At 44.5% G+C, this 21,777-nt stretch overlaps 1 protein-coding gene across 4 annotated transcripts in view; it reads right to left on the bottom strand.

The window, feature by feature from the left end:
• Positions 1 to 21,777, bottom strand: part of DOCK1 (dedicator of cytokinesis 1) — a 490,685-nt gene that overhangs the window by 55,564 nt on the left and 413,344 nt on the right. For all 4 annotated transcript variants that reach the window (XM_032882088.1, XM_032882091.1, XM_032882090.1 and 1 more), the window contains exons 33-36: positions 17,647 to 17,795; positions 7,236 to 7,321; positions 6,896 to 7,052; positions 35 to 75 (exon numbers count right to left, since the gene is read on the bottom strand). In XM_032882088.1, the coding sequence (XP_032737979.1) occupies positions 35 to 75; positions 6,896 to 7,052; positions 7,236 to 7,321; positions 17,647 to 17,795 (433 nt within the window). The remainder of the gene's footprint in view (positions 1 to 34; positions 76 to 6,895; positions 7,053 to 7,235; positions 7,322 to 17,646; positions 17,796 to 21,777) is intronic.

A 21,777-nucleotide genomic window follows, 5' to 3' on the forward strand; every position in this document is an offset into this window, starting at 1 on the left:
GCAGAGGGTACGGACAAGCGGGATGCCTACATACCTTATGTACATTTCTTCTCTTTCAATTTCTTTGTAGAAATTCTGAAAAATCAAACCACAACACTGTTTTAAGAAACCTGTTCTACAAAAGGTGTCACATAAGCACTAAACACTCAAGGTTCTTCCACTGGTGTCAAGCACAGCCAAAGGGACCCAGCTCTTTGGTTTAGAACCATAAATTCACATAAAGTACAAAGATATCTTACACTGGTCTTCACTTTTTTTTTGGGGGGGGGGTGATGCTAAAGATTCCACTTCCTACACTGAAAGGACTGAAACCTACTTTTGACATTTGAAAGTCACCAGTCTTTAGCTAAATAAAGGTATTACCCCAATGATATGATACCTTAGATATTAGGAAGTCATTAGAAAATGAAAAATACATGAAAGATCCCATATTTGGGATTAAGCATCACTAACACAACTTAAACCGTGCTGGGCCCAGCCTTGGCTAGAGCCGCGAGAAGGCAATGTGGTATTCTAGACCCGAGGTGGCCAATACAGTAACCACGCTACCTGTATGCGATGTAAAGTAAATTAAAATTAAATAAAGTTAGGGCTGGCTGGGCGGCTCAGTTGGTTAAGCATCTGACTCTTGACTTGGGCTCAGGTCATGATCTCAGGGTCAGGGGTTCAAGCCCCGAGTCAGGCTCCCTGCTTGGCAGGGCATCTACCTGAAATTCTCTGATTTTCTCTCTCCCTCTGCCCCTCCCCACTGCTCTCTTTCTTTCTCTCTCAAATAAATAAATAAATCTTTAAAAAAATTAAATAAAGTTAAACATTCGCTTCCCCTGGGAAGCCCTCTGGCCTTGGACTCTTGTTTATTGGGAGATTTTTTATTACTCCTTCAATTTCTTTGCTGGTTATGGGTCTGTTTAGATTTTCTATTTCTTTCCGTTTCAGTCATGGTAGTTTATATATTTCTAGGAAGTTATCCGTTTCTTCCAGATTCCCAATTTGTTGGCATACGACTGCTCATAGTATTCTCTTTTAATTGTTTGCATTTCTGCAGTGTTGGTTGGGATCTCTCCTCTTTCATTCACGACTTATTTACTCTGTCCTTTCTCTTCTTTTTGATAAGTCTGGCTAGGGCTTTATTAATTTGTTAATTCTTTCAAAGAACCATTTCCCAGTTTCATTGATCTGTTCTACTGGATTTTTTTTTTAATTTCTACATCATTGATTTCTGCTCTAATCTTTATAATAATTTCCCTTCTTCTGCTGGACTTAGGCTTTGTTTGCTGTTCTTTTTCCAGCTCCTTTAGCTATAAAGTTAGGTTGTGTATTTGAGACTTTTCTTCCTTCCTGAGGAAGGCTCGTATTGCTATATTACTTCCCTTTTAGGGCTGCCTTTGCCGCATCCCAAAGGTTTTGGACTGTCATGTTTTCATTTTAATGTGCTCCCATGCTCCCTCTGTTATGTTTGCCATAGCCTGAGGACTCAGTAACCCTGTGGGGCTACTGTTACTGTACCAAACGGTACAGAGAGAGAACATTTCCATCATCACAGAAATTTCTATTGGACAGTGCTGTTCCAGACAGACCGACCTTGCAAGCAAACCACAGTAAAGAAACCAGTTAGCCCTTGGAAGCACATTCTGTATTTCAATGCTTATTGATGAAGAAACATTAATTAGCAGGTTATAAGCAATGGGCTATTTCCACATACTGTAAAATATCTTCTGGGTAACCATGAAAATTTCTTTCAAAATTTTATTTCTTGGGGCACCTGGGTGGTTCAGTCGGTAAAAGTATGCCTTCAGTTCAGGTCATGATCTCAGGGTCCTGGAATCGAGCCCCACATTGGGTTCCCTGCTCAGCGGGAAGTCTGCTTCTCCCACCCTCTCAGCCCCTCCTGCTGGTTGTGTGCTCTCTCTCTAATAAATAAATTAAATATTTTTTTAAAAAAAGAAAAAAATGCTATCTCTTAATGTAAACATCTCTATAAACACTTTAAAATCTTTTTTAAGATTTGGGGCCCCAAAAAGGTGCAGAACACTCACCAAACCAGGCCCAAGGGAGGGCAGGCACCATCACAGCCACTTTGAGTGTGAAATTCAGCACCTGAATACAATGTGAGGACTCTAGGATTAGGCCCCAAGATCATAGTCCATATCACCATTATAAAGGCTCCAATTATCCCGTAAGATGGAATAAGTTGTTTAATTTCATGAGCAAAAAAAAGACCCTGCTTCTGAAATTGATCTCTCTGAAAAGAAGTGATAAATAAATATAGAAAGTAAGAGGGGGCACCTTTAGAAAAATGCTCCAAGATTTTCCCATTTTGCTGCATCTGAGATTTCAATGTCCTCTGGTTCATATGCTATCGCTCAGTAATGAGGATATTTTCAGCCGACAACTCAGAGGGATGTAACAAAGAGAATCCGCATCAAAGGGAGAGGATGAGCCCTTCACTTCCAGCTCTAACTCACCAGTATTTACAAGCTACGATTTTATACTATCCTATTTTGCACTGGTATTTTTAATCTTTCCCCAAGCTTTTGATCATTCTCCTTTACAATTTCACAATGGACATATCAGGTGACCTTTATTCCTCTCTCACGGATATGGAAATGTCTTCTATTTCCTGCCTGTGCTTAGTTCTGTTCCCTTCCTAGGACTTCAAAACCTCTCTACAACTGAAGGACGCTCATCTCAAACCCCGGTTTCTATATAAAACTGTGGGTTTCTTACGTAAAAGGTCACATTGCTCCGGCGCTCCACTTCTGGGCCCTGCAGGCAACACCCCCTCCCTCCTCCCCATCATTCCCACTTCTCAGGTCCCTTCTGCACTGGTGCTGGGGCTGGGCGAGGTTCCAGCTCTGTGGATCTCTGTGGATCCCTGCAACCCTTTCAGGACTAGACCCCCAGTGCTAATGCACCACGACACACCCATCTTCCAGAACTTACACATTTGCTTTATACTCCAGTTCTGTGTTCCTTCATGATGACAACAAATACTGAGATTTTTAGAATTCTCGTGAGAGCCAGCTTAATTAGCTTTCTAAAGGGGCCATGAAAAAAGTTACTTACATGTAAAAAATAACAAGAAGTCTATCATATCTGAGAGAGGGCTGTCTTGATGACTGTGTAGAATAGTGGTGACACACAACAAAATTACCAACCAGTCATGAAAGACTGCACAACTATAAGGGGACAACACAAATCTACTTCATTACAAATGCACATTCTGTCCAGGGGCAACCCTGATCTAGCGTAATACAGATGTGCTTCAGGGATGGGTACGTGTAGCGGACTCCGGTCCCTGCACAGAGTTAAAAAAAATTTTTTTTTTAAATGCAAAGAACAGTAACACATTAATGAACCCACACAACTTAGAATGTTCCATTGATTCCATTAAAAAAAAAAAAAAACAACAAAAGCACTGGTTCTAAAGGAAATTTGGCAATGGGCTTAAAGGGCATCAATAAATCCTATGTTTTTTATTCTATTTATTATTTTTTTATTCTATTTTTTAACTTTAGGATTTCCAGGTTAGTAATAAACAGAACGCATTTTATATATCACTAATGTATGCTTAGACATCTATTTTCATCTAGAGATGAATATACATATTCATAATTTGTTTCATAAGGAAAGTACCAAGAGAAAAGGTGAAAATGGACAAGGAGATAAAAATATATTTATGTTTTTACTTATGTGACTAAACATGAGCTGGGTAGTGACTATTAAGAGACAGAACATTGGTCTGTAAAAACCTGGGAAGGCCTTGTGATAGGTTGGGACCCGTCTTATGATCCCCAGGAAAAGGCTAAGAATAGAACACCTGACTCTTCCTTGAATGATTCAGGGTGTTCCAAGTTCAGAGAGGTTAATGATGTCAGGTGTGCTTCTTGGTTAGAGCCTGGTTAGTGCCGACTGCAGCAACAACAGGTAGGTACTGCGTGAGGCTCCGTATGGCAGAGGAACACAGGTTAACATCAGAAACCGTGACTGCAGGTGGCATTTCGAGAGCTGAGTTTCTGCCCCTGGGTTCTGATGATAAAAGGCCACATTCAGAGTACATCTCCACTAGGTTTCACATCCTGGTGAGCATGAGAGATCTTGCTTAAAATTAAAAAAAAAAAAAAAAAAAAAAGTATTCTCAATCATCAAAGTTGGAAAGTAAAGAAACGTATTAATAATTCTTCCCTCTGGACACAAATCAGCTTCTTAGATCCCCTTAAAAATCCTAGGGAGCACTAGAAAAGTATGTCCATAGTAGGAAATTATTTTTAAAAGGTTTCCATTTCTCTCCAACAGGAAAATATTGATTTCTATTTCATGTTAATCATTTTGTCATCATAAAAGCAAATTTTTCTGAACAGCTGTTAGAATGCAGGAAGACAATGAAGCAAGGGTCAGGGCATTCCTGAGCAAAAGACTGGGGCCCTCACCCAATTAGCCTCCAGGTGACTATAAAAGCAAACTTAGCAGTAGGCCAGACCTCAGGGACAGAAGCCAGAAGCCAGTGATACTCACAGTTGTCTAAGACCCTTATGACATCCACGCACTTATTTAGATCTTTCAAGCTCATTGATTCCTTCCTTGGCTCTGGCCAGTCTACTAATGAGACCAAAGAAAGGGGCACCTGGGTGGCTCAGTCATTAAGCACTCTGCCTTCAGCTCAGGTCATGATCCGAGGGTCCTGGGATGGAGCCCTGTGTCAGGCTCCCTTCTCGGTGGGAGGCCTGTTTCTCCCTCTCCCACTCCCCCATTTGTATTCCCTCTCTATCAAATAAATAAATAAATAAGGTCTTTCAAAAAAAAAAAAAAAAAAAGAGAGACCAAAGACATTCTTCATTCCATTACAGTGTTTTGGATTTCTAGCATTTCTTTTCGGTTCTTTCTTAGAGTTTCCATCTTTTTGCTTATATTACTTCAACATTTTTGCATAAGGTCCACTTTTTCCACTAGAGCTCTTCCCATACTAATCATAGTTCTTTTAAATTCCCAGGCTGAAAATTCCAAAACTTGGGCCATATCCGAGCCTAGCTCTGACGCTTGCTCTATCTTTTCAAGCTGTGTTTTCTGCCTTTAGTATGCCTTGTAATTTCAGGTTGCCAGCGGACACAATGCACCAGGTAAGAGGCATCTAAACTAGTCCTGTCCCTAGGGGTGGTTTCTGTTCCACTGAGCTGTCATTCACTGGATTCTGTTGCCTCTCCAGTCTGGGGGGCAGCAGTTTTCCCTGCAGATCTGAGAAGACGGATCTAAGAAGACTTGTTGATTTTTGGTTTTTCAGCTTTTTTCTTATGGTGAAGAGTCCAAGCTCCTTTTAAACCGGGAACCAGAAGTCCTCCACATTTGGATGTTTAGGGAAAAGAAAACTTGCTACAGAAGGTATTTACTGTTAGTCAGAACAGGCTGCCTATCCACAGAAGGCAGGGGCTGAGGCGGCCCATGAGCCTTCAGTTTCCAGTTTCTCACATGAAGTACAAATTCAGTATTGACAATAAACTGGATGGAAGGTGAAAATATGTTTTTAAACCTATCACATCTCTGGTGGTTTTCTAAAGAATGAAGGATGGGTCATATTACTCTCGGCACAAAAGTCCACTTCCACGAGCTCAAAGTGCCTACAAGTCCATTCCAGTGGAGGGGGGCAGGTATGAAGTGAAGGCAGAACACCCACATGTCATCTAACGACCAGATGGTGATACACAAACTCCTGAGAAGTGAAGTAGGCAGCCCGAAGCAGGAATAGTGCTTTCTCACATTCTTGTCTTGGGACAGGCAGGGGCAATGGACGCAAACCCTCTCAGGGCCAAGAGTCTGCTTTTCTGGCTCCTTCTGGGAGTGACAGAGGAGGATGACGCAGAAAGGGGCAGAGAGCTCTGAAGGGAGATATAGGAGTCATGTGGTTCCTGACAATGACAGTGACGAGGCTGGCCAACCACTCCCTGCAGCTGAGCTTGTCATCAAGCTTCCTGAAAGTGCACTGCCCCGAGCTCTGCACCACGGCTAAGCCGGGAAGGGGGTGTCCGTAGGACCTGGTCATGTCACAGTGATAGCAGGTGTGCAAGAGGACTGTGAATGGCAGCGGCCACGTTTACCCGAGCCCCCGCTCTCCAAGAGGCCATGAGCTAGTTCCTCGAGGCTGCTGTAGCAAATCATCATAATCCTGGTGGCTTAAAACGATATATATTCTCTCACAGTTCTGGAGGCCAGAGTTGGAAATCCAGGCATCACCAGGGCCACACTCCCTCTAAAGCCTCCAGGCAAGAATCCCACCCAGCCACTCCTCGCTTTTGGGGACTCCAAGTGCCCCTTGGCTGGTGATTATATCACTGCAGTCTCTGCCTGTACCTTCACGTGGTCTTCTGTGCTTCTCCTTTCCTGTCTCTTATAAGGATGCTTGTTATTAGATTTAGGGTCCCAACTGGACAATAATTCAGGACAATTTCATCTTGTGACCCTTAACTAAATCACATCCATAAGGAGGCTTTTGGCCGAAGTACGGTCACAGGTTCTGAGGATTGGGAGCTGGGCCCATCTCTTGGGGGCCACCACTCAACCCACGACAGGACATGTTTGCAATCTCCTAATGACGAAGCACTAGACACCTGTCATCAACGAGGGTGCTACCTGGCAACAAAACAGTTTGGCTGATCATTCTCAGCCCCAGGAAGAACCACCTGGAAACCCCCAGGGGTGATGATTCTGCAGACTTGTTTACAGTGGAGCAGCAGGACTCGCCTTCATTTGCCCTTCCCCACAGCAGACGAGGAAATGAGCAAAGGAGGCTTCGTTCCCCCTCGAAAGTCTCCAAGGCCAGCTGCCATGAGGCCTTTGAGCTTTCTGGTCCAGTTTCTGGCTCCCTGTGAAGACTGGAAATTTAATTAACTCGCATTTCACTCACCAGCACGTTGACAGTGCAGCTCATGCGATTTTCTTTGTTCTCATCATGCATGATGGTTCTGTAATCCAGAAGTCTTTCCATCAGGCGCACAACGAGTTTGACGAAAGTTTCTCCTGTTTTGGCGAGGTATTTGTGCTTCCTGCAGTGCTCCAAGAGGCTGAAAAATAATTATGCACACCTTGTTAATCATGCTCAGAAAAAGAAAGTTGACTGAGGTGCAATTTAAAATATTTTCCATTATTAACACATTTTAATTATTTCTGGGCTACAAAGTTCATTGTAGTCTAATTACAGTCTCTCTGTCTCTATTCTGACATAAATCCTGTTAATCAACACTTACATTTTATCAAATAACACTTTGTACTGTTCATCTCCTCGGCCTCCTTCCACTTCATGATCCAGCTTGGTGATGATCTCATTTTCAAACTATAATTAAACACAGTTAGTGTAAATAATCAGCATGGCGGATATTTCATTTTAAAACCGAGCATCAGTAGGACGTGAATCGGTGAGAGATGGTCATCAGTTAGTTACCCTAAGCCTTTGAAGCCTGACGTCACTGAAGAGTTGCCATCCTGGAGCCCTGGAGATGTCTGACGATCCCCTGCCATGGGGGGACCCTTTCATTTCCTCCCCTGGTTAACTGAGTTAATAAACATGTATATTCTGATAGCAGGAGCAAGAACTAGAGAAAGACAGACGAAGGAACCACGGGAAAAACAACCAAGGAGCAATAGGAAACAGCGTCTCAAACTTCATCTCCACGAACAAGTAACATCGAAAATAGCTCGGTGGTTCCTGGAAAGGAACAGATGGCATTTCACTTGCCAGCAAAGAGTTCTCTGCAATCGCAAAACATCCAAGAAGCCATTTCACTGCCATTCCTTGATGTATCTAGTGAAACAGCTCACTTTGGTTGAAAAAAAAAAAAAAAGTCACAAAACACAGGAGGGACAATGTCCCTAAAAGACCAGCAGAAGTCTCAAGAAGGTCCATCTGCAGGCCTCCTCCTTGAACACCCCAAAGCTTCCGATCAGAATTCCAGAGCACAGCCGTGGGCAAAGATCCCCAGAACTGTCTCTTGGACCCAAACTCTGTCTCTTGGAGTTTTTGGGAAAACTCTAAATTCTGGAGAGGTACAAATCTCCAGGCTGTTTTCACAGTGGTCATGAACCTTGGGCTGACCAGGCCGGAAGTAACTACCTCACTAATGACAGATCTGAGCCCATCCTTGCTGCCCAGTCCCCTATCCTTGGCAGAATTCAGGGCCCACTCCTATGGGATTCTCCACAGTTGATCTCCATGTTGCAGGGACCCCGAAATTACCCACTGACTTGGGTCAGGGAGTAAGGAAGCCTGTGAGAAAGTTAGTTCCCACAGAGTGGGAAAATCCACACCAAACTGAAAGAAGGCAAGTTTAGGAGGAACTGAGGGAAACAGCTAAATTCAGGATTCAGAAAGCAAGAACACACTGTATGTAGGCAGGGGTCTCTAGAAGCCCCTTATTTTATTTTTTAAAGATTTTAGGTGGGTATTGTGGAGGGCACGTATTACACGGAGCACTGGGTGTGGTGCATAAACAATTCTGGAACACTGAAAAGAAATTTTAAAAAATGAAAAAAAATTTAAAAAAAAAGGATTTTAGGTGTTTATTTAAGAGAGAGCATGCATGAGCAGGGGGGAAGTGGGGAATGGCCAAGGAAAAGGGAGAAGCAGACTCCCTGCCAAGCAGGGAGCCCAACATGGGGCTCAGTCCCAGGACCCTAGGATCATGACCTGAGCTGAAGGGAGACGCTTAACCCACTGAGCCACCTACGTGCCCCTAGGATCCCGTTAAAATACATGCTCAGGCAATGCTTTCCCAGGGAAGAACCCCCAAGTCACCCACGGTTACTAGGATCCTATAGTTATTTAAGCTGTGTGACAGAAAGAACTTCCATCTCTCTGGGTCTCTCCTAGAACAGTCTGTGGTGGTGTTTTAATGGCATGACGGCGCGATGTGCACAAGGACCCTTGGGGGATCAGTGCTGCATTGGAGCTGGGGAGAGCTTCACAGGTCAGCAGGGGCACAGTCCAGCAGGTTGCTAAGCCCACGCAAGCCAAGGGCTGGACACACTCATCTGATGACGGCCGGCAACAGGGGCTGCAGGCATCTGATCCTCACTGGGCACTCGGGGTGCAGTTGCCACTGTGGGGGGCAGTTGACTGTGGCCCCTGTGAGGCAGAAGGCAAGAGGTCTGGGAAGCCCAGGGAGGAGCCTCACAAAGGCACAGAGCTGCCTGACCTTGATCGGGACTCGCTGCCTGCAGCCACAATTTTATCACAGTGCAGATGAAGTGGAGGCTTAAATGGGACTCAAGAGGTGTATTGATTCCCACTTGACATCAAGGACTCGGCCGCATCACGGGAACCCAGACCTCGGTGCCTATCCTGCAGTTCTCTCCTTGATCTTTCCTGTTGTCTCCTCCCCAAATAAACACCCTCTGTTTGATTCTGTTTGGCCTGAAAGGTTCAGGGATTTTAGGAACATAGATAAAAAGGCAGCTCTAGTGAAGAAGAAAAAAGCTTGTTTTATTGTTTTTACCTGAAGCCTCATGATAACGACTCTCCTGTAAAATAAGAACCTTTTGATACTAACCCACTAGTACGCTGTTCTTTTCAGTCAAGAATTCTGCAAAAGGGGGGCCTTTTGGGAATCAACTATGAGGCAGATCAGCTGCCATTAGCCCAAACACTGATGCTTCAGGCCAGTCCCATTTCCCTGAGGGGACCATGATGGGACACCACAGAGATTTTGGAGAATGCTGGTTCTTCAAGACAAATAATTGAGGTACAAAATAAGACTCAACTTCATTAAAACACATGACTGCATGCCACACATGTTTAATGAGCATACGATGAGGAAGGCACAGAGAATGCAGGAAAACGAGCTTTCTCCTAACGTGGACCAACACATGCAGGCATTTCCACTGTTCATCCCTAGTTAAATGGGTGTATTTGAACTTGGAGTCTACTTTATGGAAATGACACGTCTTCTCTGCTTCCACGTAACGTAGCTGTCACAAACAAGGGCAATAAGGAAACACCAGCTCTTTAAGTGTGCTGCTTATCAAATTTTGACTGATGAATTTAATGTTTCCTAAAATGAGCGGATGAATGATAAGTAAATCAGAAGAACACAGCTGATTCTAATTTTACTAACCTCTAAACCAAGTAATTTGCACAAACACCTGGCAACCCTACTCTGTTTATCAGCAAGGATTCAATACCCGAGGATCTGCAGCCAGCCTCTCATTCCAGGGTCTGCATTGTTTTTTACAGAATATACCAGAATCAATTTGTTAGTGTGCTGCAAACCGTGATCATCATCAGAACTCAACGATCCTGTTCAAATAAACGAGAGAAAGTCCACTTGCTGATTGAGCAGAGCTGGTTTTATTAAAAAGTTTGTTGATTATAGGACTCATAAACGCACACTGTCTGCTAACGTGCAGCAGGGTTCTCGACAGTTAGGTTAAAATTAGCAAGGGTTTACTGCGTTACTTAAAAGGTGGCAGGGACTCACTCATGTGATAAGCAAAATCATTACACTTCTTCTCTTTTCAAAATCACCAGTAGCACTACAAAAATGTCCACAGGTGTCCAACTTAAAATACCGACCAGAGCATCCCTAAGCATCTGATACCAGTGGCCTTCCAAGAATATGGAACAGAGTCCACGTGTAAGTGGAGGGCTTTTCGGAAGGCTGTTGTAAAGCCAAATGTGGCCGAGCAGGGGCTACGCTCACAGGGGTATCGACAGCGTTGTTCATTCAATCAACTTTGAAAGTGATGACTGCTTTCGACGCTCAACGCTACAGTTATCCACAGGCTACTGACTCCGATTGGAGGGATCATGGGGTGAAAGAGCTCAGTAGTGGATAATCCAAAAACCAAGTCTATCTGGTTTAGAATGTTTCATTTTTCTTGGGAGCCAGACTGACCGTTCCCGGTCTAATGCACTTAGAAAGGTTTAGAACCAGGACTGCATTTTCCAGGCATCCAGGAACACGTTTATAAAAGAGATCTGAGCTTATGTCAGAGCAAGGAAGGGAGATGGATGGACCCAGATGGAAGGGTTTGCACAAATGGTTCACCACCTCGATAAAGTGCTCGGAGGTTATCAAGAACGGGGTGAAATCTAAAATCTAGGCACAGGGTCTTCTACACGCATTTGCAAAAGTGCTTCTTGACTTTCATACAAATAAGCTTTAGTGAAAGTGCTCTTCGTCTAACGCTGCTCTGCCTTCTGTCGTTCAAGAAAACGTGCTCACAGGTGCCGCAGGGAGGGTTATGATTCGTGAGCACGCCCTGGTCTCAGAGAGCTCCAAGGAATCAGATTCTTAATTTCAGACCTTCCAGAAGGAACCGGGCCAATCCATTAGGACTGCAGAGCCATGTCCCTTCTCATTAGTGTGGGCAGGAGGGGCGGGCAGGAGAACATCACTGAATCGTACCAGCGGGGAGAGCAGGACCGAGGGACAAAGGAGCCAGCATGCTGGGCAGGGAGCAGCCTGGCACACCCACACTCTCAGGGCTCTGTGTTCATGTGACATCTTAGAAGCCACTGAGTCCCCCCAGCCTGTCACAGCCTTTAATCCCTGTGCTCAGACACACGAATATTTTTATGTATATTGCATTCTTCTTGCTTAACCGCTCTGTAAACTTAATTACACAGTTAATCTCCCGCACTCCATATCTCACATTCTAAAATCCCCACATCCTTCCAAGTCCAACAAGAAGGCTATTCACTGACCTTGAAGCTTCTGCCTAGAGCCCAAGAGCCCCAAGGCTGGGGAACTGTCCACTGCCTGGTTGGCTGGAAATGGCTCAGACAGGTAGAACCACTCCCCATGTCCACACCACACACACACACACTGACAAGTGGCTTTTGGGCGGTATTCAATGACCCTAGACTCCAGGAACATGCTCTTAGAGTGCGTCCTGTTTGATTTGGCTAAAAGACATACAGAAGTGTGGGCATCTCTCTGCTGGAGGGCTTGTAAGAACGGAATTCAAGATAATCAGAACTCTTAAACTCAAGGGCTTTCATTTCCATGATCTCTCAAAGACTCTTAGGTCTGGGATTCAATGAAATAAAAGCCTAGTTCTTGTGCTGTACATTCCCTTTCAGGGTCCAAAACAATAAAATCAAGAAGTATTTTGAAATCGAAAGCAAAAATAAACCAACAAACAAAATCCCAAAGAATTAAAGAATAAGCAGGATAAAATCACCACCAAAATCACATCCACAGGCTAGTGGAAACTATCCTGTTCTCCCACCAAGTGACAGAAGCTGTCACATCCTCTTGGGTCACTCAAGAGTTCCCAGCATGGGCCGTAGAAAGAGATTATTGAAACAGCACCTCAAAAACATCGAAGATGCCAAGATTACTCATGTTCTAATAGCGTTACAATGAAACAGGAATTCCGAAAGTTGTGGAGCATTTTACTGACCCTCACAAAGATGACAGAAAATAGCTCCATGATTGAAAATATGATTTTGCTGTAGGGACTTTTCCATTCCATTTTTATTAATGGTATATAGCCTGGATGGTCACTGGCCACAATTCTCAGCTGTTTGTTCTGTTTTTCCCAAAGACATAACAAATGGAATTCTTTAAAAAGGTGCCAGGAGGGAACTTAAAAGTATGTTTTTGTGGGGTTTTTTTATGAAGCAAAATCCAGTGAGGCTGAGACTTGGAGCATTACTGGTCTTGAAGGGGGATGGTGGTGACCCGGGGGAGAGGTCAGTTTCAGGCCCCATGAAGGTTGGTCTCACAGTAATGTGGTCCAGTGGATGCACAAGGATGATGTAAGGGGCCCAAAGATGCCGGTGCCTCCAGACCTTGACATGCTAGCAGAGCAGATCCTTAAGTATCCCATGTTGGAGCTTTTCTTTGAAAAAAGTCAACTCCAGGACTGGGGTCAGCCGGGGGGTGAGTGGGCACTGGGGAGAGGGAACTCATTGTCGGGATGACTTGAGAAGGGGGCAAGTGGCAAGGAGAGAGACCAGAAAATGCATCCTCCAGGACTAATGGGCAGTGGAGGAGCAGTAGAGGGGGACAATGGAGGAGAATGGATGTGGCATCCACAGCATAAAAGATTCTTAGGAAGGGCCGGAAGAGCCAGGAACTGCTGTGAGCTGGCCTCCACAGGGCTTCTTCAGCACCTGTGAGGATCTGCCCAGCACAAACAGTATCAAGGGGACCAAAGGCACTGCCCGAGGCCCTGGAAAGCGTGTCCCAGACCAGCAGGAGGACAAAGCACCTGAAAGGTAACTCCATGCCTCCCCATCCCACAGCCAGGTGAACCCATCCAGTGGCTGGACCCGGGAGAGGCAGGGACAACGACAGGGACACGTCTCTTTTGGATGAAGAGTCGTGCTCTTTCTTGCAGAAGTAGAGGAAAGAAGTAGACTTTTGGGGAAATGTATGTGTAAGAACATTCTAATGCAAGTCCCTCCACTGCAGCAGAAGAACACAGGAGCTGCAGCTCCAGGGGAACTGGAGAAAAGCGCATCTGGAACTCAGGCTTTGGAAATTCCAATAATGGCTTGATTCAGTCCTATCTTGAGTAAAACGGCAGGTCCTTCTTCTGCATCTAGAGGGTTCACTGTCCACTCCAGCGGGAAGAGCACACTACCCCCCAGACAGAATGTACACCTCACTGAGGACAGCACGTTAACAGACCCACTCAGAAAGACACAGCACACTTAAAAAAAAAAAAAAAAAGGCAACAAAACAGGTTCAAAACACGTATGTTCTGTAAAAACGAAAAACCCTAATGTCTTCCCGCACTTCATTAGGTTTGCGCATCTGCTCTAAAAGTGAAGCCAATTTAAGCCCTTGTTGATGTGACTAATAAGGTTAGGTAATTGGATTGGTGGCGGATTAGTGACACAGAAGCCAGCCAGCCCCAACCTGGAAGCTCCAGGGATGGAGGCGGGGCTGCCTGTGCTCCACTGTTCTGTGCGTGACACCCCCACCAAGGACAGAGGGCATGCCTCGTGCCTCAGGAAGAGGAGGAGCCCCTAGGAGATGAGGGCTGACCTGAGATTGGGAAAGAGTTAGACAAGATAGAAGAAGTCAAGAGACAGATGCTGGGGTCCAAGAGAGGCCTGGGTGAGGGCCCAAGAGAAGCTGCTGCTGTGCTGGAGATGAGACAGAGGAAGGACGGACGAGTCACCGCAACCCACCCCGGAGGCCAGAAGACCAAACAAAGACAAGACAACTGTAACATACCCATCAAACCAAATGACGAGAAGCCTGGCAAAAATGGGGATGATAGGGGAGCAGCAGGTCTAGGAAGGATGATACTGTGTGTGACATGGGGCCTGGGAGGCTGAGAGAGATCAAGAGAAAAAATAAATGGAGGTATCACAAGAGAAAAGGAGACTGATCTTTTTCCCAATTCCTAAGACGGGATTCATAGAGCAGAGAGATTTTATTTATTTGTTTTTTCCTCTCACAAGTTTTAGTTTTTCTGCCTTTAAAAACCTTTGGCCTTGGGGCGCCTGGGTGGCTCAGTGGATTAAACGTCTGCCTTCGGCTCAGGTCATGATCCCAGGTCCTGGGATCGAGCCCAGCATCAGGCTTTCTGCTCAGCAGGGAGTCTGCTTCTCCCTCTGTCTCTTCCTCTCTCTCTCTCTGTGCTCATGAATAAAACAAATAAATAAAATTTTAAAACAAAACAAAAAAACCGTTGGCACGTCCTACACTTTGTCTTTGAATGTACGAGTAGATGACAACACAGATGAACATACAGTCGATGATTACTGACCAAAAACATCCAAGTAGCCGACCACCCTCAGCCTGATGGCAGGATTTGGGGACCTATGTCTTCAGATTGATGCTTTTTTTCACATATATCCTAGCGGGACATGTTTTAGGGACATGAAACTGTTTGTGGAATAGAATTAAATGTGCAGAACTACTTCCTGGTATCACACACACAGTTCGATTTTCTGGAAAGAGGTCTCCTGATAGGAGACCGTTTGTGAACCCACCACTGGGGGCAGCGTTGAGAACGGAGGTAGAAACACCATGACTCTCCTTCATCAACTTCCTGCCCTTTAGGGAGGAGCCAGAGACCCTGCGAGCGGGAGAAAATGAAGCGCTGCCACAGGCAACTGTGTAAGAGGTTTTAAAGCTGCAGCAATAAGAACCACAAGAATCGAAGGAAGAAGAGGAACTCAGAAGCCAAATTCTCATTCACGCCCTCGTCCTTGTTCCAACTGCTCTTGACCTTAGTTTGACTCCAAAGTTGGCTTTGAAGAATTACAAATGACACAGTGTTTTAAAGGCCTTTGATCTTAGTTTTCGGGGCTCATAACACTTACCATATAAACACAGTTTTCTCCTTTATCTGATTCTTTTTCTAAAAAAAGATTTATTTATTTATTTGAGAGAGAGTGAGAGCACGAGAGAGCGTGGGCGTGCGAGCACAGGTAGGGGCTAGGGGAAGGGGGCAGAGAGACAGGGAGAGGGAGAGACTCCTTGGCAGACTCCTCACTCACTGTGGAGCCCAGCACAGGGCTCAGTTTCACAACCCTGACAGCCTGACCTGAGCAGAAATCCAGAGCTGGATGCTTAACAGACTGAGCCATCTGGGCGCTCCTACCTGATTCTTTAATAGCATTCTTTTTTTAAAAGATTTTATTTATTTATTTGACAGACAGAGATCCCAAGTAGGCAGAGAGGCAGGCAGAGAGAGAGGAGGAAGCAGGCTCCCCGCTGAGCAGAGAGCCCGACGCGGGGCTTGATCCCAGGACCCTGGGATCATGACCTGAGCCGAAGGCAGGGGCATTAACCCACTGAGCCACCCAGGCGCCCCTGATTCTTTAATAGCATTTTTTCATAAGGTCCTTCTTTGGGGCTTAATTCATATAAAATTCAAAAAGTCAGATGTATTTTCAGCCTAGGAAAAGGCATTTTAAACTCCAAATCCTAGTTCTGGTAGGTTGGCAATGAGCTGGACCATGACTTGGTGCCAGTGGCAGTGGAGATGGGTCAAATCTTACGGCAACAATGCCCACAAAAGAATTGGCAATGTCAAAACTTACAAAAATATTTTGAATTGGCAACTCCATTTCTGAGAATGCATACGAGGAAAACTTTCCAAAGAAAGTCAAGCTATATGCATGCATGTGTTCACTGCACATTTACTCACAGTAGTGAGAATGTGCGAGCCACCTAAATGCTCAGCGAAAGGGATGGGTACGAGAAGATTACCCATTTCATTTTATGAAATGTTATGCCATCATAAAAATCATGGTTACCACGTTGTAATCAAGAAAGATGTCTGTGATAGATTGCCAAACAAAGAGAACCCCCAAAATTTGGACAATGTTTACAACATTACATTACATGTGTACAAAGACTGATTGCAAACCAGAGGAATAAAAATAGCTGTTCTTTTAAAACAATCTCTTTAATTTTATAGATAAATAAGTGCAAAGAAGCCCTCTTCCCTTACGCAAATAAAGAGAGAGAGAAACAAAGAAAGGGGGGTGAGAAGCAAAGGAAGGGAGGGAGGGAGGGAAGGAGGTGGGCGGGTGGGCAGGTGGTTTTCACAGGTCTGTTTTATTCCCTTTTTACACAACATCCCTTTGGAGTTGGTTCCATTCTGTACCAACATTACGGCCTGAATCGAAGACCAAGGATGTTCGGTCATCTGCCGGAGATCCAGGTGGTCCCAGGAGTCATGGTCTCCCGACCTCGGTGTGGGCAAACCCAACTGTTCCTCACAGAGCAGAGGTTCTTTTAGCTTTGTATCTGTTTCTGGCTCTAGAAAATACCAAAATTATTCTTCCTGGCTACCACCTTCGTGCCATAATAACGAGGACTGGCCAGTGGAAATCTATAAACCATGCACAATCGAAGAACTAAACAGTATAAAGGGGAGAAGGAACATCTAACTCTTTAAATAAGAGATCCCACTACGATCATGCTATTCTGGTGTAGTTTTGGTTTCCTTCCAATATAGGAGTTTTTTCCTTAAAATTTCTCAAAAATCCATGTGAAATGGATACTCACGTACTTGAATTATTATAATATTTAAGCAAAGGTTGCTTTCAGTACGGAGGACCCACTACCACTTGGCTCTTCTTGTGTATGTGAGTGTGTCACCCGACAGCGAATATGTAAACACATACTTCTCTTCGTGGAATCCAGGGAAGATTTATTTAATCTTCCAACATAAATATTCAGATTTTGTCTTTCCTATTAATACCATATGTTCTGAGCACGTCACACGGACTTTCTTCGAGGAGCTCTTATCAGTTCCGCTGCACAGGTAAAGACCAAGACCCAGGTGAGAGAGGAAAAGCAAAGACTTTTTTGACTTGAAAATAACACACGTTGGCAAGAAGCAGCCAGTCTGACAGAGTGTGGGAACGTCTGGTTAAACATTCAGAGGGTACGTACTAAGGGGGAAGAGACTTTTATCCAGGGTTGAATGTGTAGTAAATCTAGTTAAAATAAGTAAAAGCTAATAATAATTGGAAATATTTCTCCCTAAAGATGAGGACAAAGGATGATAGGCTTCTTCAAAAAGGGAAGGCCTAGGGTTTTTCTCTTTTAAACTGTAGGGAATTAGGCTTTCATGTTCAACATCTTTACCTCCAGAGCCACTTAAAAAGCCTTTTTCAAGGTTTTCAGCCTTGTGTGACTTCTTCCCAAGTCACTTACCGCACACCTACTATGCCCTTACCATCTGGAAGCTTCGCGTCGAATGGAATTCACACTGCATCATATCGAAGAAGATAGGGATGGTGGCTTTGCGCAGTTCTGTCTCAGGAATTAGCGTCATTTCTAATATCGGGCCGACCATTTCTGGAATGAACTTTATCTTGTGTTGACCTTAAATACAGAAAGGCATAATTCAGAATTTTTTCTTTTTAAAGGATTTTAAATGAGCTTTGATGGACCAAACTGAACACAGATCAGTTTAACTTTGAAAGCTGAGATATTGGAACATGCAACCATTTCTCATCCGGAAGAATTTTCAATGTGTTCAGCTTTTAGCATATGAAGTGGACAGTAGGGGCTCCTTGGTGGCTCAGTCAGTTAAGTATCCGACTCTTGATTTCAGCTCAGGTCGTGATCTCAGGGTCCTGGGACTGTGTCCCACATCAGGCTCTGTACTCAGCATGGAGTCTGCTTGTCCTTCTTCCCCTACTCCTCCCCCACTCACTTTCTCTGTCTCTTTCTCTCTCTCAAATAAACAAATAAAATCTTAAAATAGAAAAAACAAGTGGACTGTATTTGAAATGTTGTAAGGGAAGCTGTTAAAATATCCATCCAGTGTAAGATCTATAGTCATGACTTACGTATTACATAAGATAAATGCTATTTCACAATCAGACAACTTTATCACAGAAATCAAGGACATGAGCAGGGCTCTATAGCAGGGCTGGGAGACAGCATACCTGGGATCTCAGCGGTGCCATTTTGTTATTAACACTCGCAACTTATCCAGAATTAATCTATCTCATTCATCTTTCTGCACAATCAGAAAAGAGAATGGATCCTCTAAAGAATTTAGTTTAGTTTTTTTTTTAGTTACTCAGCTAATAAGGACTCCTGTACATGAGAGCCATAAAATAAATCTGGCTATTATAAATAGCCATACTTAACAAAGTTCATAACCCTCCTAATAAACCTAAATTAATAGATTTCTAAAATTTACATTAAGTGGACACATATACAAAATGTAACCTCCAATAAGGAATCTGAATAAAATGAAAATCTTACTTTCAACTTTTACTAAATATGTGGTATTTGGACTAAGGCTATAAAAACGGGATTCTCATCACTTCCCCAAATGCTTAATGTCTCTGATAGGCATGTAACTGTGGCAAAGCATTCTCTTAAAAATGCTATTATACTCAGTCTCTCAGGTGACACTTGTCTTGTATTATGCCTAAAAGATGTCAGAGCCAATGTTTCAGAAAACAGATGATAGTGACACCAAGTCGTTCATCAATACAATTTGAGTGTCATGGAGTGCTCGGTCTGTCGCTGACAGCTTTTACTGCTCCAAGCTGGCAGCGACATTTAGAAATGGCAGGATCAAGTGGTCGTAGATGCAAGGATTGGAAAAATAGGTTATAAGAATGACAGTTTTCTAATTTTCAATTATTGACCTTCCTGTCCTTTAGTACGGGAACCCGGCCAGGGGCCAGTGCTGAGCTCTTCCTATAGTGATAACCCCGGGGATTTAACCTCTGCGAACAAATGGTCCTCATGGTGAGCAAGGCTTGGTGTTCTCCAGGAATCATCTTTACTTTCTTGTTTTTCCTTTTTCCCCTTTTTTTTTTTTTTTTTGTTTTTGCATTTGCATTATGGATTTCCCCTGGAGCATATCTTGCTCAAATTTAATGATGAACTCAGGTTTGAAATCAATGAGGATCAAGGTGACTCTTGCAGTGTAGACTTCAAGAAAAAGAGGATTCACTTTTTTTTCCCCCTTTGAGACAAAGGAAGAACAAGGTAATTATCAGATCACTATAAGAACGCTTTACCTCGGGTCACCTTGCCGATCCCCTAGTTATAACTCCCAGATTCTTTAAAACCCACCGAGCGTCTTTCTTCTAGTTACAAAACATGGAGTTGTCCCATTCCGTCTGGACACCGGGCCATGCTCTCTCTGGGGAGGGAAGGTCTCACCCATCAGTAGCCTCTCCCTGGGTGAGAGATGATCTCTGCAATCACGAGGGTCCAAAAATCCAGGACATTAAACCCAGTCTTACCCCAGGAAAATCTCCAGGTACACACAGGTAGACTGAGCAAAAATGTCCACTATCCAGGCAAACTGAGGACCAACGATGCAGGCTTTAAGGAAAGCACATAATTTGTCCAGTCCCCAGCATCAACCACGAAGGGACCCCCCCAGATGAAAACTACCCCAGACAAACCCGGCCAATCAGGATCTTGCCGCAGGCACGCTGGCTCTGAGGGCACCGGCCCCGCTGGCTGGCCCGCCGTGTGTAATAAACAAAACGGAAGTGGAGGCGGCATGGGCCGAGAGGAGAGCAGGTGCTCCAGCGGCTGCTTCCCGGAGCAGCTTTGATAAATAACTGAAAACCTCGGGAAAGAGGCACATCCCTCCCTCCCCCTCCCTTCTCTGGGAGAGTGTACTTTTGATTTCTCCTTCCAGACTCAAAATGTGACAGGTTTGGGAGGGGAGAAACACCCGCTCTGTCCCACAGGGCAACGCCATGTTTGCAGTCCTTGCTCTGAAGCTCTGCTCGGAGGGGAGATCCGAGACGTTCATCTCAATATACCACACATATGATTGCAAGGACTCAGGGAAGAAACAGTGTCATGGAGCATTCGGCTTGTTAAAATCAAAAACAAGTGGAGACCAGCGTCGAAGATTCTCTGAGCGGACAAAACCAGTTCAGTCCTACAAGCAAAGCTTCATTTAGCTGATTTTGCAAGGCTAACTTGACCTGAGGCGTTTTGTGCTTCTGCCTCTGGAAATCATAGGCATAGACATACACAAACACAAACAAAAACAAAACATTTTCCAATGACTGACATGAGATAACCACGAACCAATTCCCCCTCATTTAAGAGAATTCTGAAATTATAACTGATCACTAATATTATAACCAATAAATAGTCCGTGCTTTCTCACGACAGAAGCTGCTTCCTAACATACCTCTGAGCCTCCCCCACGTACTGGTTTGAGTGCTCTCGGCCTGCTAATTGTCTCCTTGGTGTGTGCACAATAAACCTTTACTGACACTACTTCGGTGACTCCCTCATTTTGCTTCTGTTATTGGTGACCTTTTGAAAGGCTCAAGGCCCCATCATGTGATAGGTGACTAATTTTAAGATGATAAATATACCTGACTTCCATTTTTATTTTGTTGGCAGAGCTGGCTAGATCGAGCTGCCAATATGTTCCCAAACCTGAGCCCATTAGAAAAAAAGGCTGTGTAGAAAATAGGTTGTGTACATTCTGGGGAACTGAGATGCGCTGTCATAAACTTCTAGAGTGGGGCCTTGGCAGTGACACTCGGGGCAGGCTCCAACACCTGAGTTCGCAGTAGGAAAGAGCCAGGCAGCCTGACGTGACCCCATGGAACCATTCTTAGCTCTTCGGATAGGCTGCCTGGGGCAGATCCTTTGGGCAACTGATACTTTTTATTATGTTTTTCATTTTCCAAAAATAACGCAATTATCTTACAAGCAAGGAACCCAATCATGTTGGTTGGTGGTTACTTCTTGCTGTTACCAGATTCCTACCCTTCACTGACCAAGGTCATGGTACATTTGACCTTTTGGCAGCTTCTCAGGCCAGAGTCAAGGTTCCTGGCTAAAAAGCGGCAGAACACAGATCTACCGCTTTCATCGCTGCATTCAAATCAGCCACTGCCAAGATGCAATGGGACATTTGCTCTCCTAAGTGCATCCTTTACCTTGCAAATCAAACGATCTCCTGCTTGACTCAGCCTATTTGGAGCATAATGACAGATAATGTCAAGGGAACCAATTGCTCCAAAACAGCTTTAAAGACCCGATTTCCACCTAAGGGGGCGTCCTCAGAAGGTCGAACCTTTCCCAGAGCCTGAAAGTGGCGTCACAAAGCAGCTCACACTACCCCGGGCCCTTTGTACCTTCCTTCACGACAACCATGGAGATGGGGCCAGTTGCAAATGGTGGCCAGTCTCAGGGACTAGAGAGATGACTAGGAACATAATTTTTATAGGAAGAAAGAAAAGCCAGAAAGGCAGGCGTGTCCATCAGTCAGGCCAGTCATGGCTTGAGCTGAGTTCTGGAGCCTTCCATGCCAGGCAGTGACCCTTCGGTGACCCTCACAGAAGGGAGGGTC

Source organism: Lontra canadensis, unplaced genomic scaffold (assembly GCF_010015895.1).
Source record: "Lontra canadensis isolate GAN:19392208 unplaced genomic scaffold, GSC_riverotter_1.0 scaffold79, whole genome shotgun sequence".
In the NCBI taxonomy this organism is placed as follows: Eukaryota; Metazoa; Chordata; class Mammalia; order Carnivora; family Mustelidae; genus Lontra; species Lontra canadensis.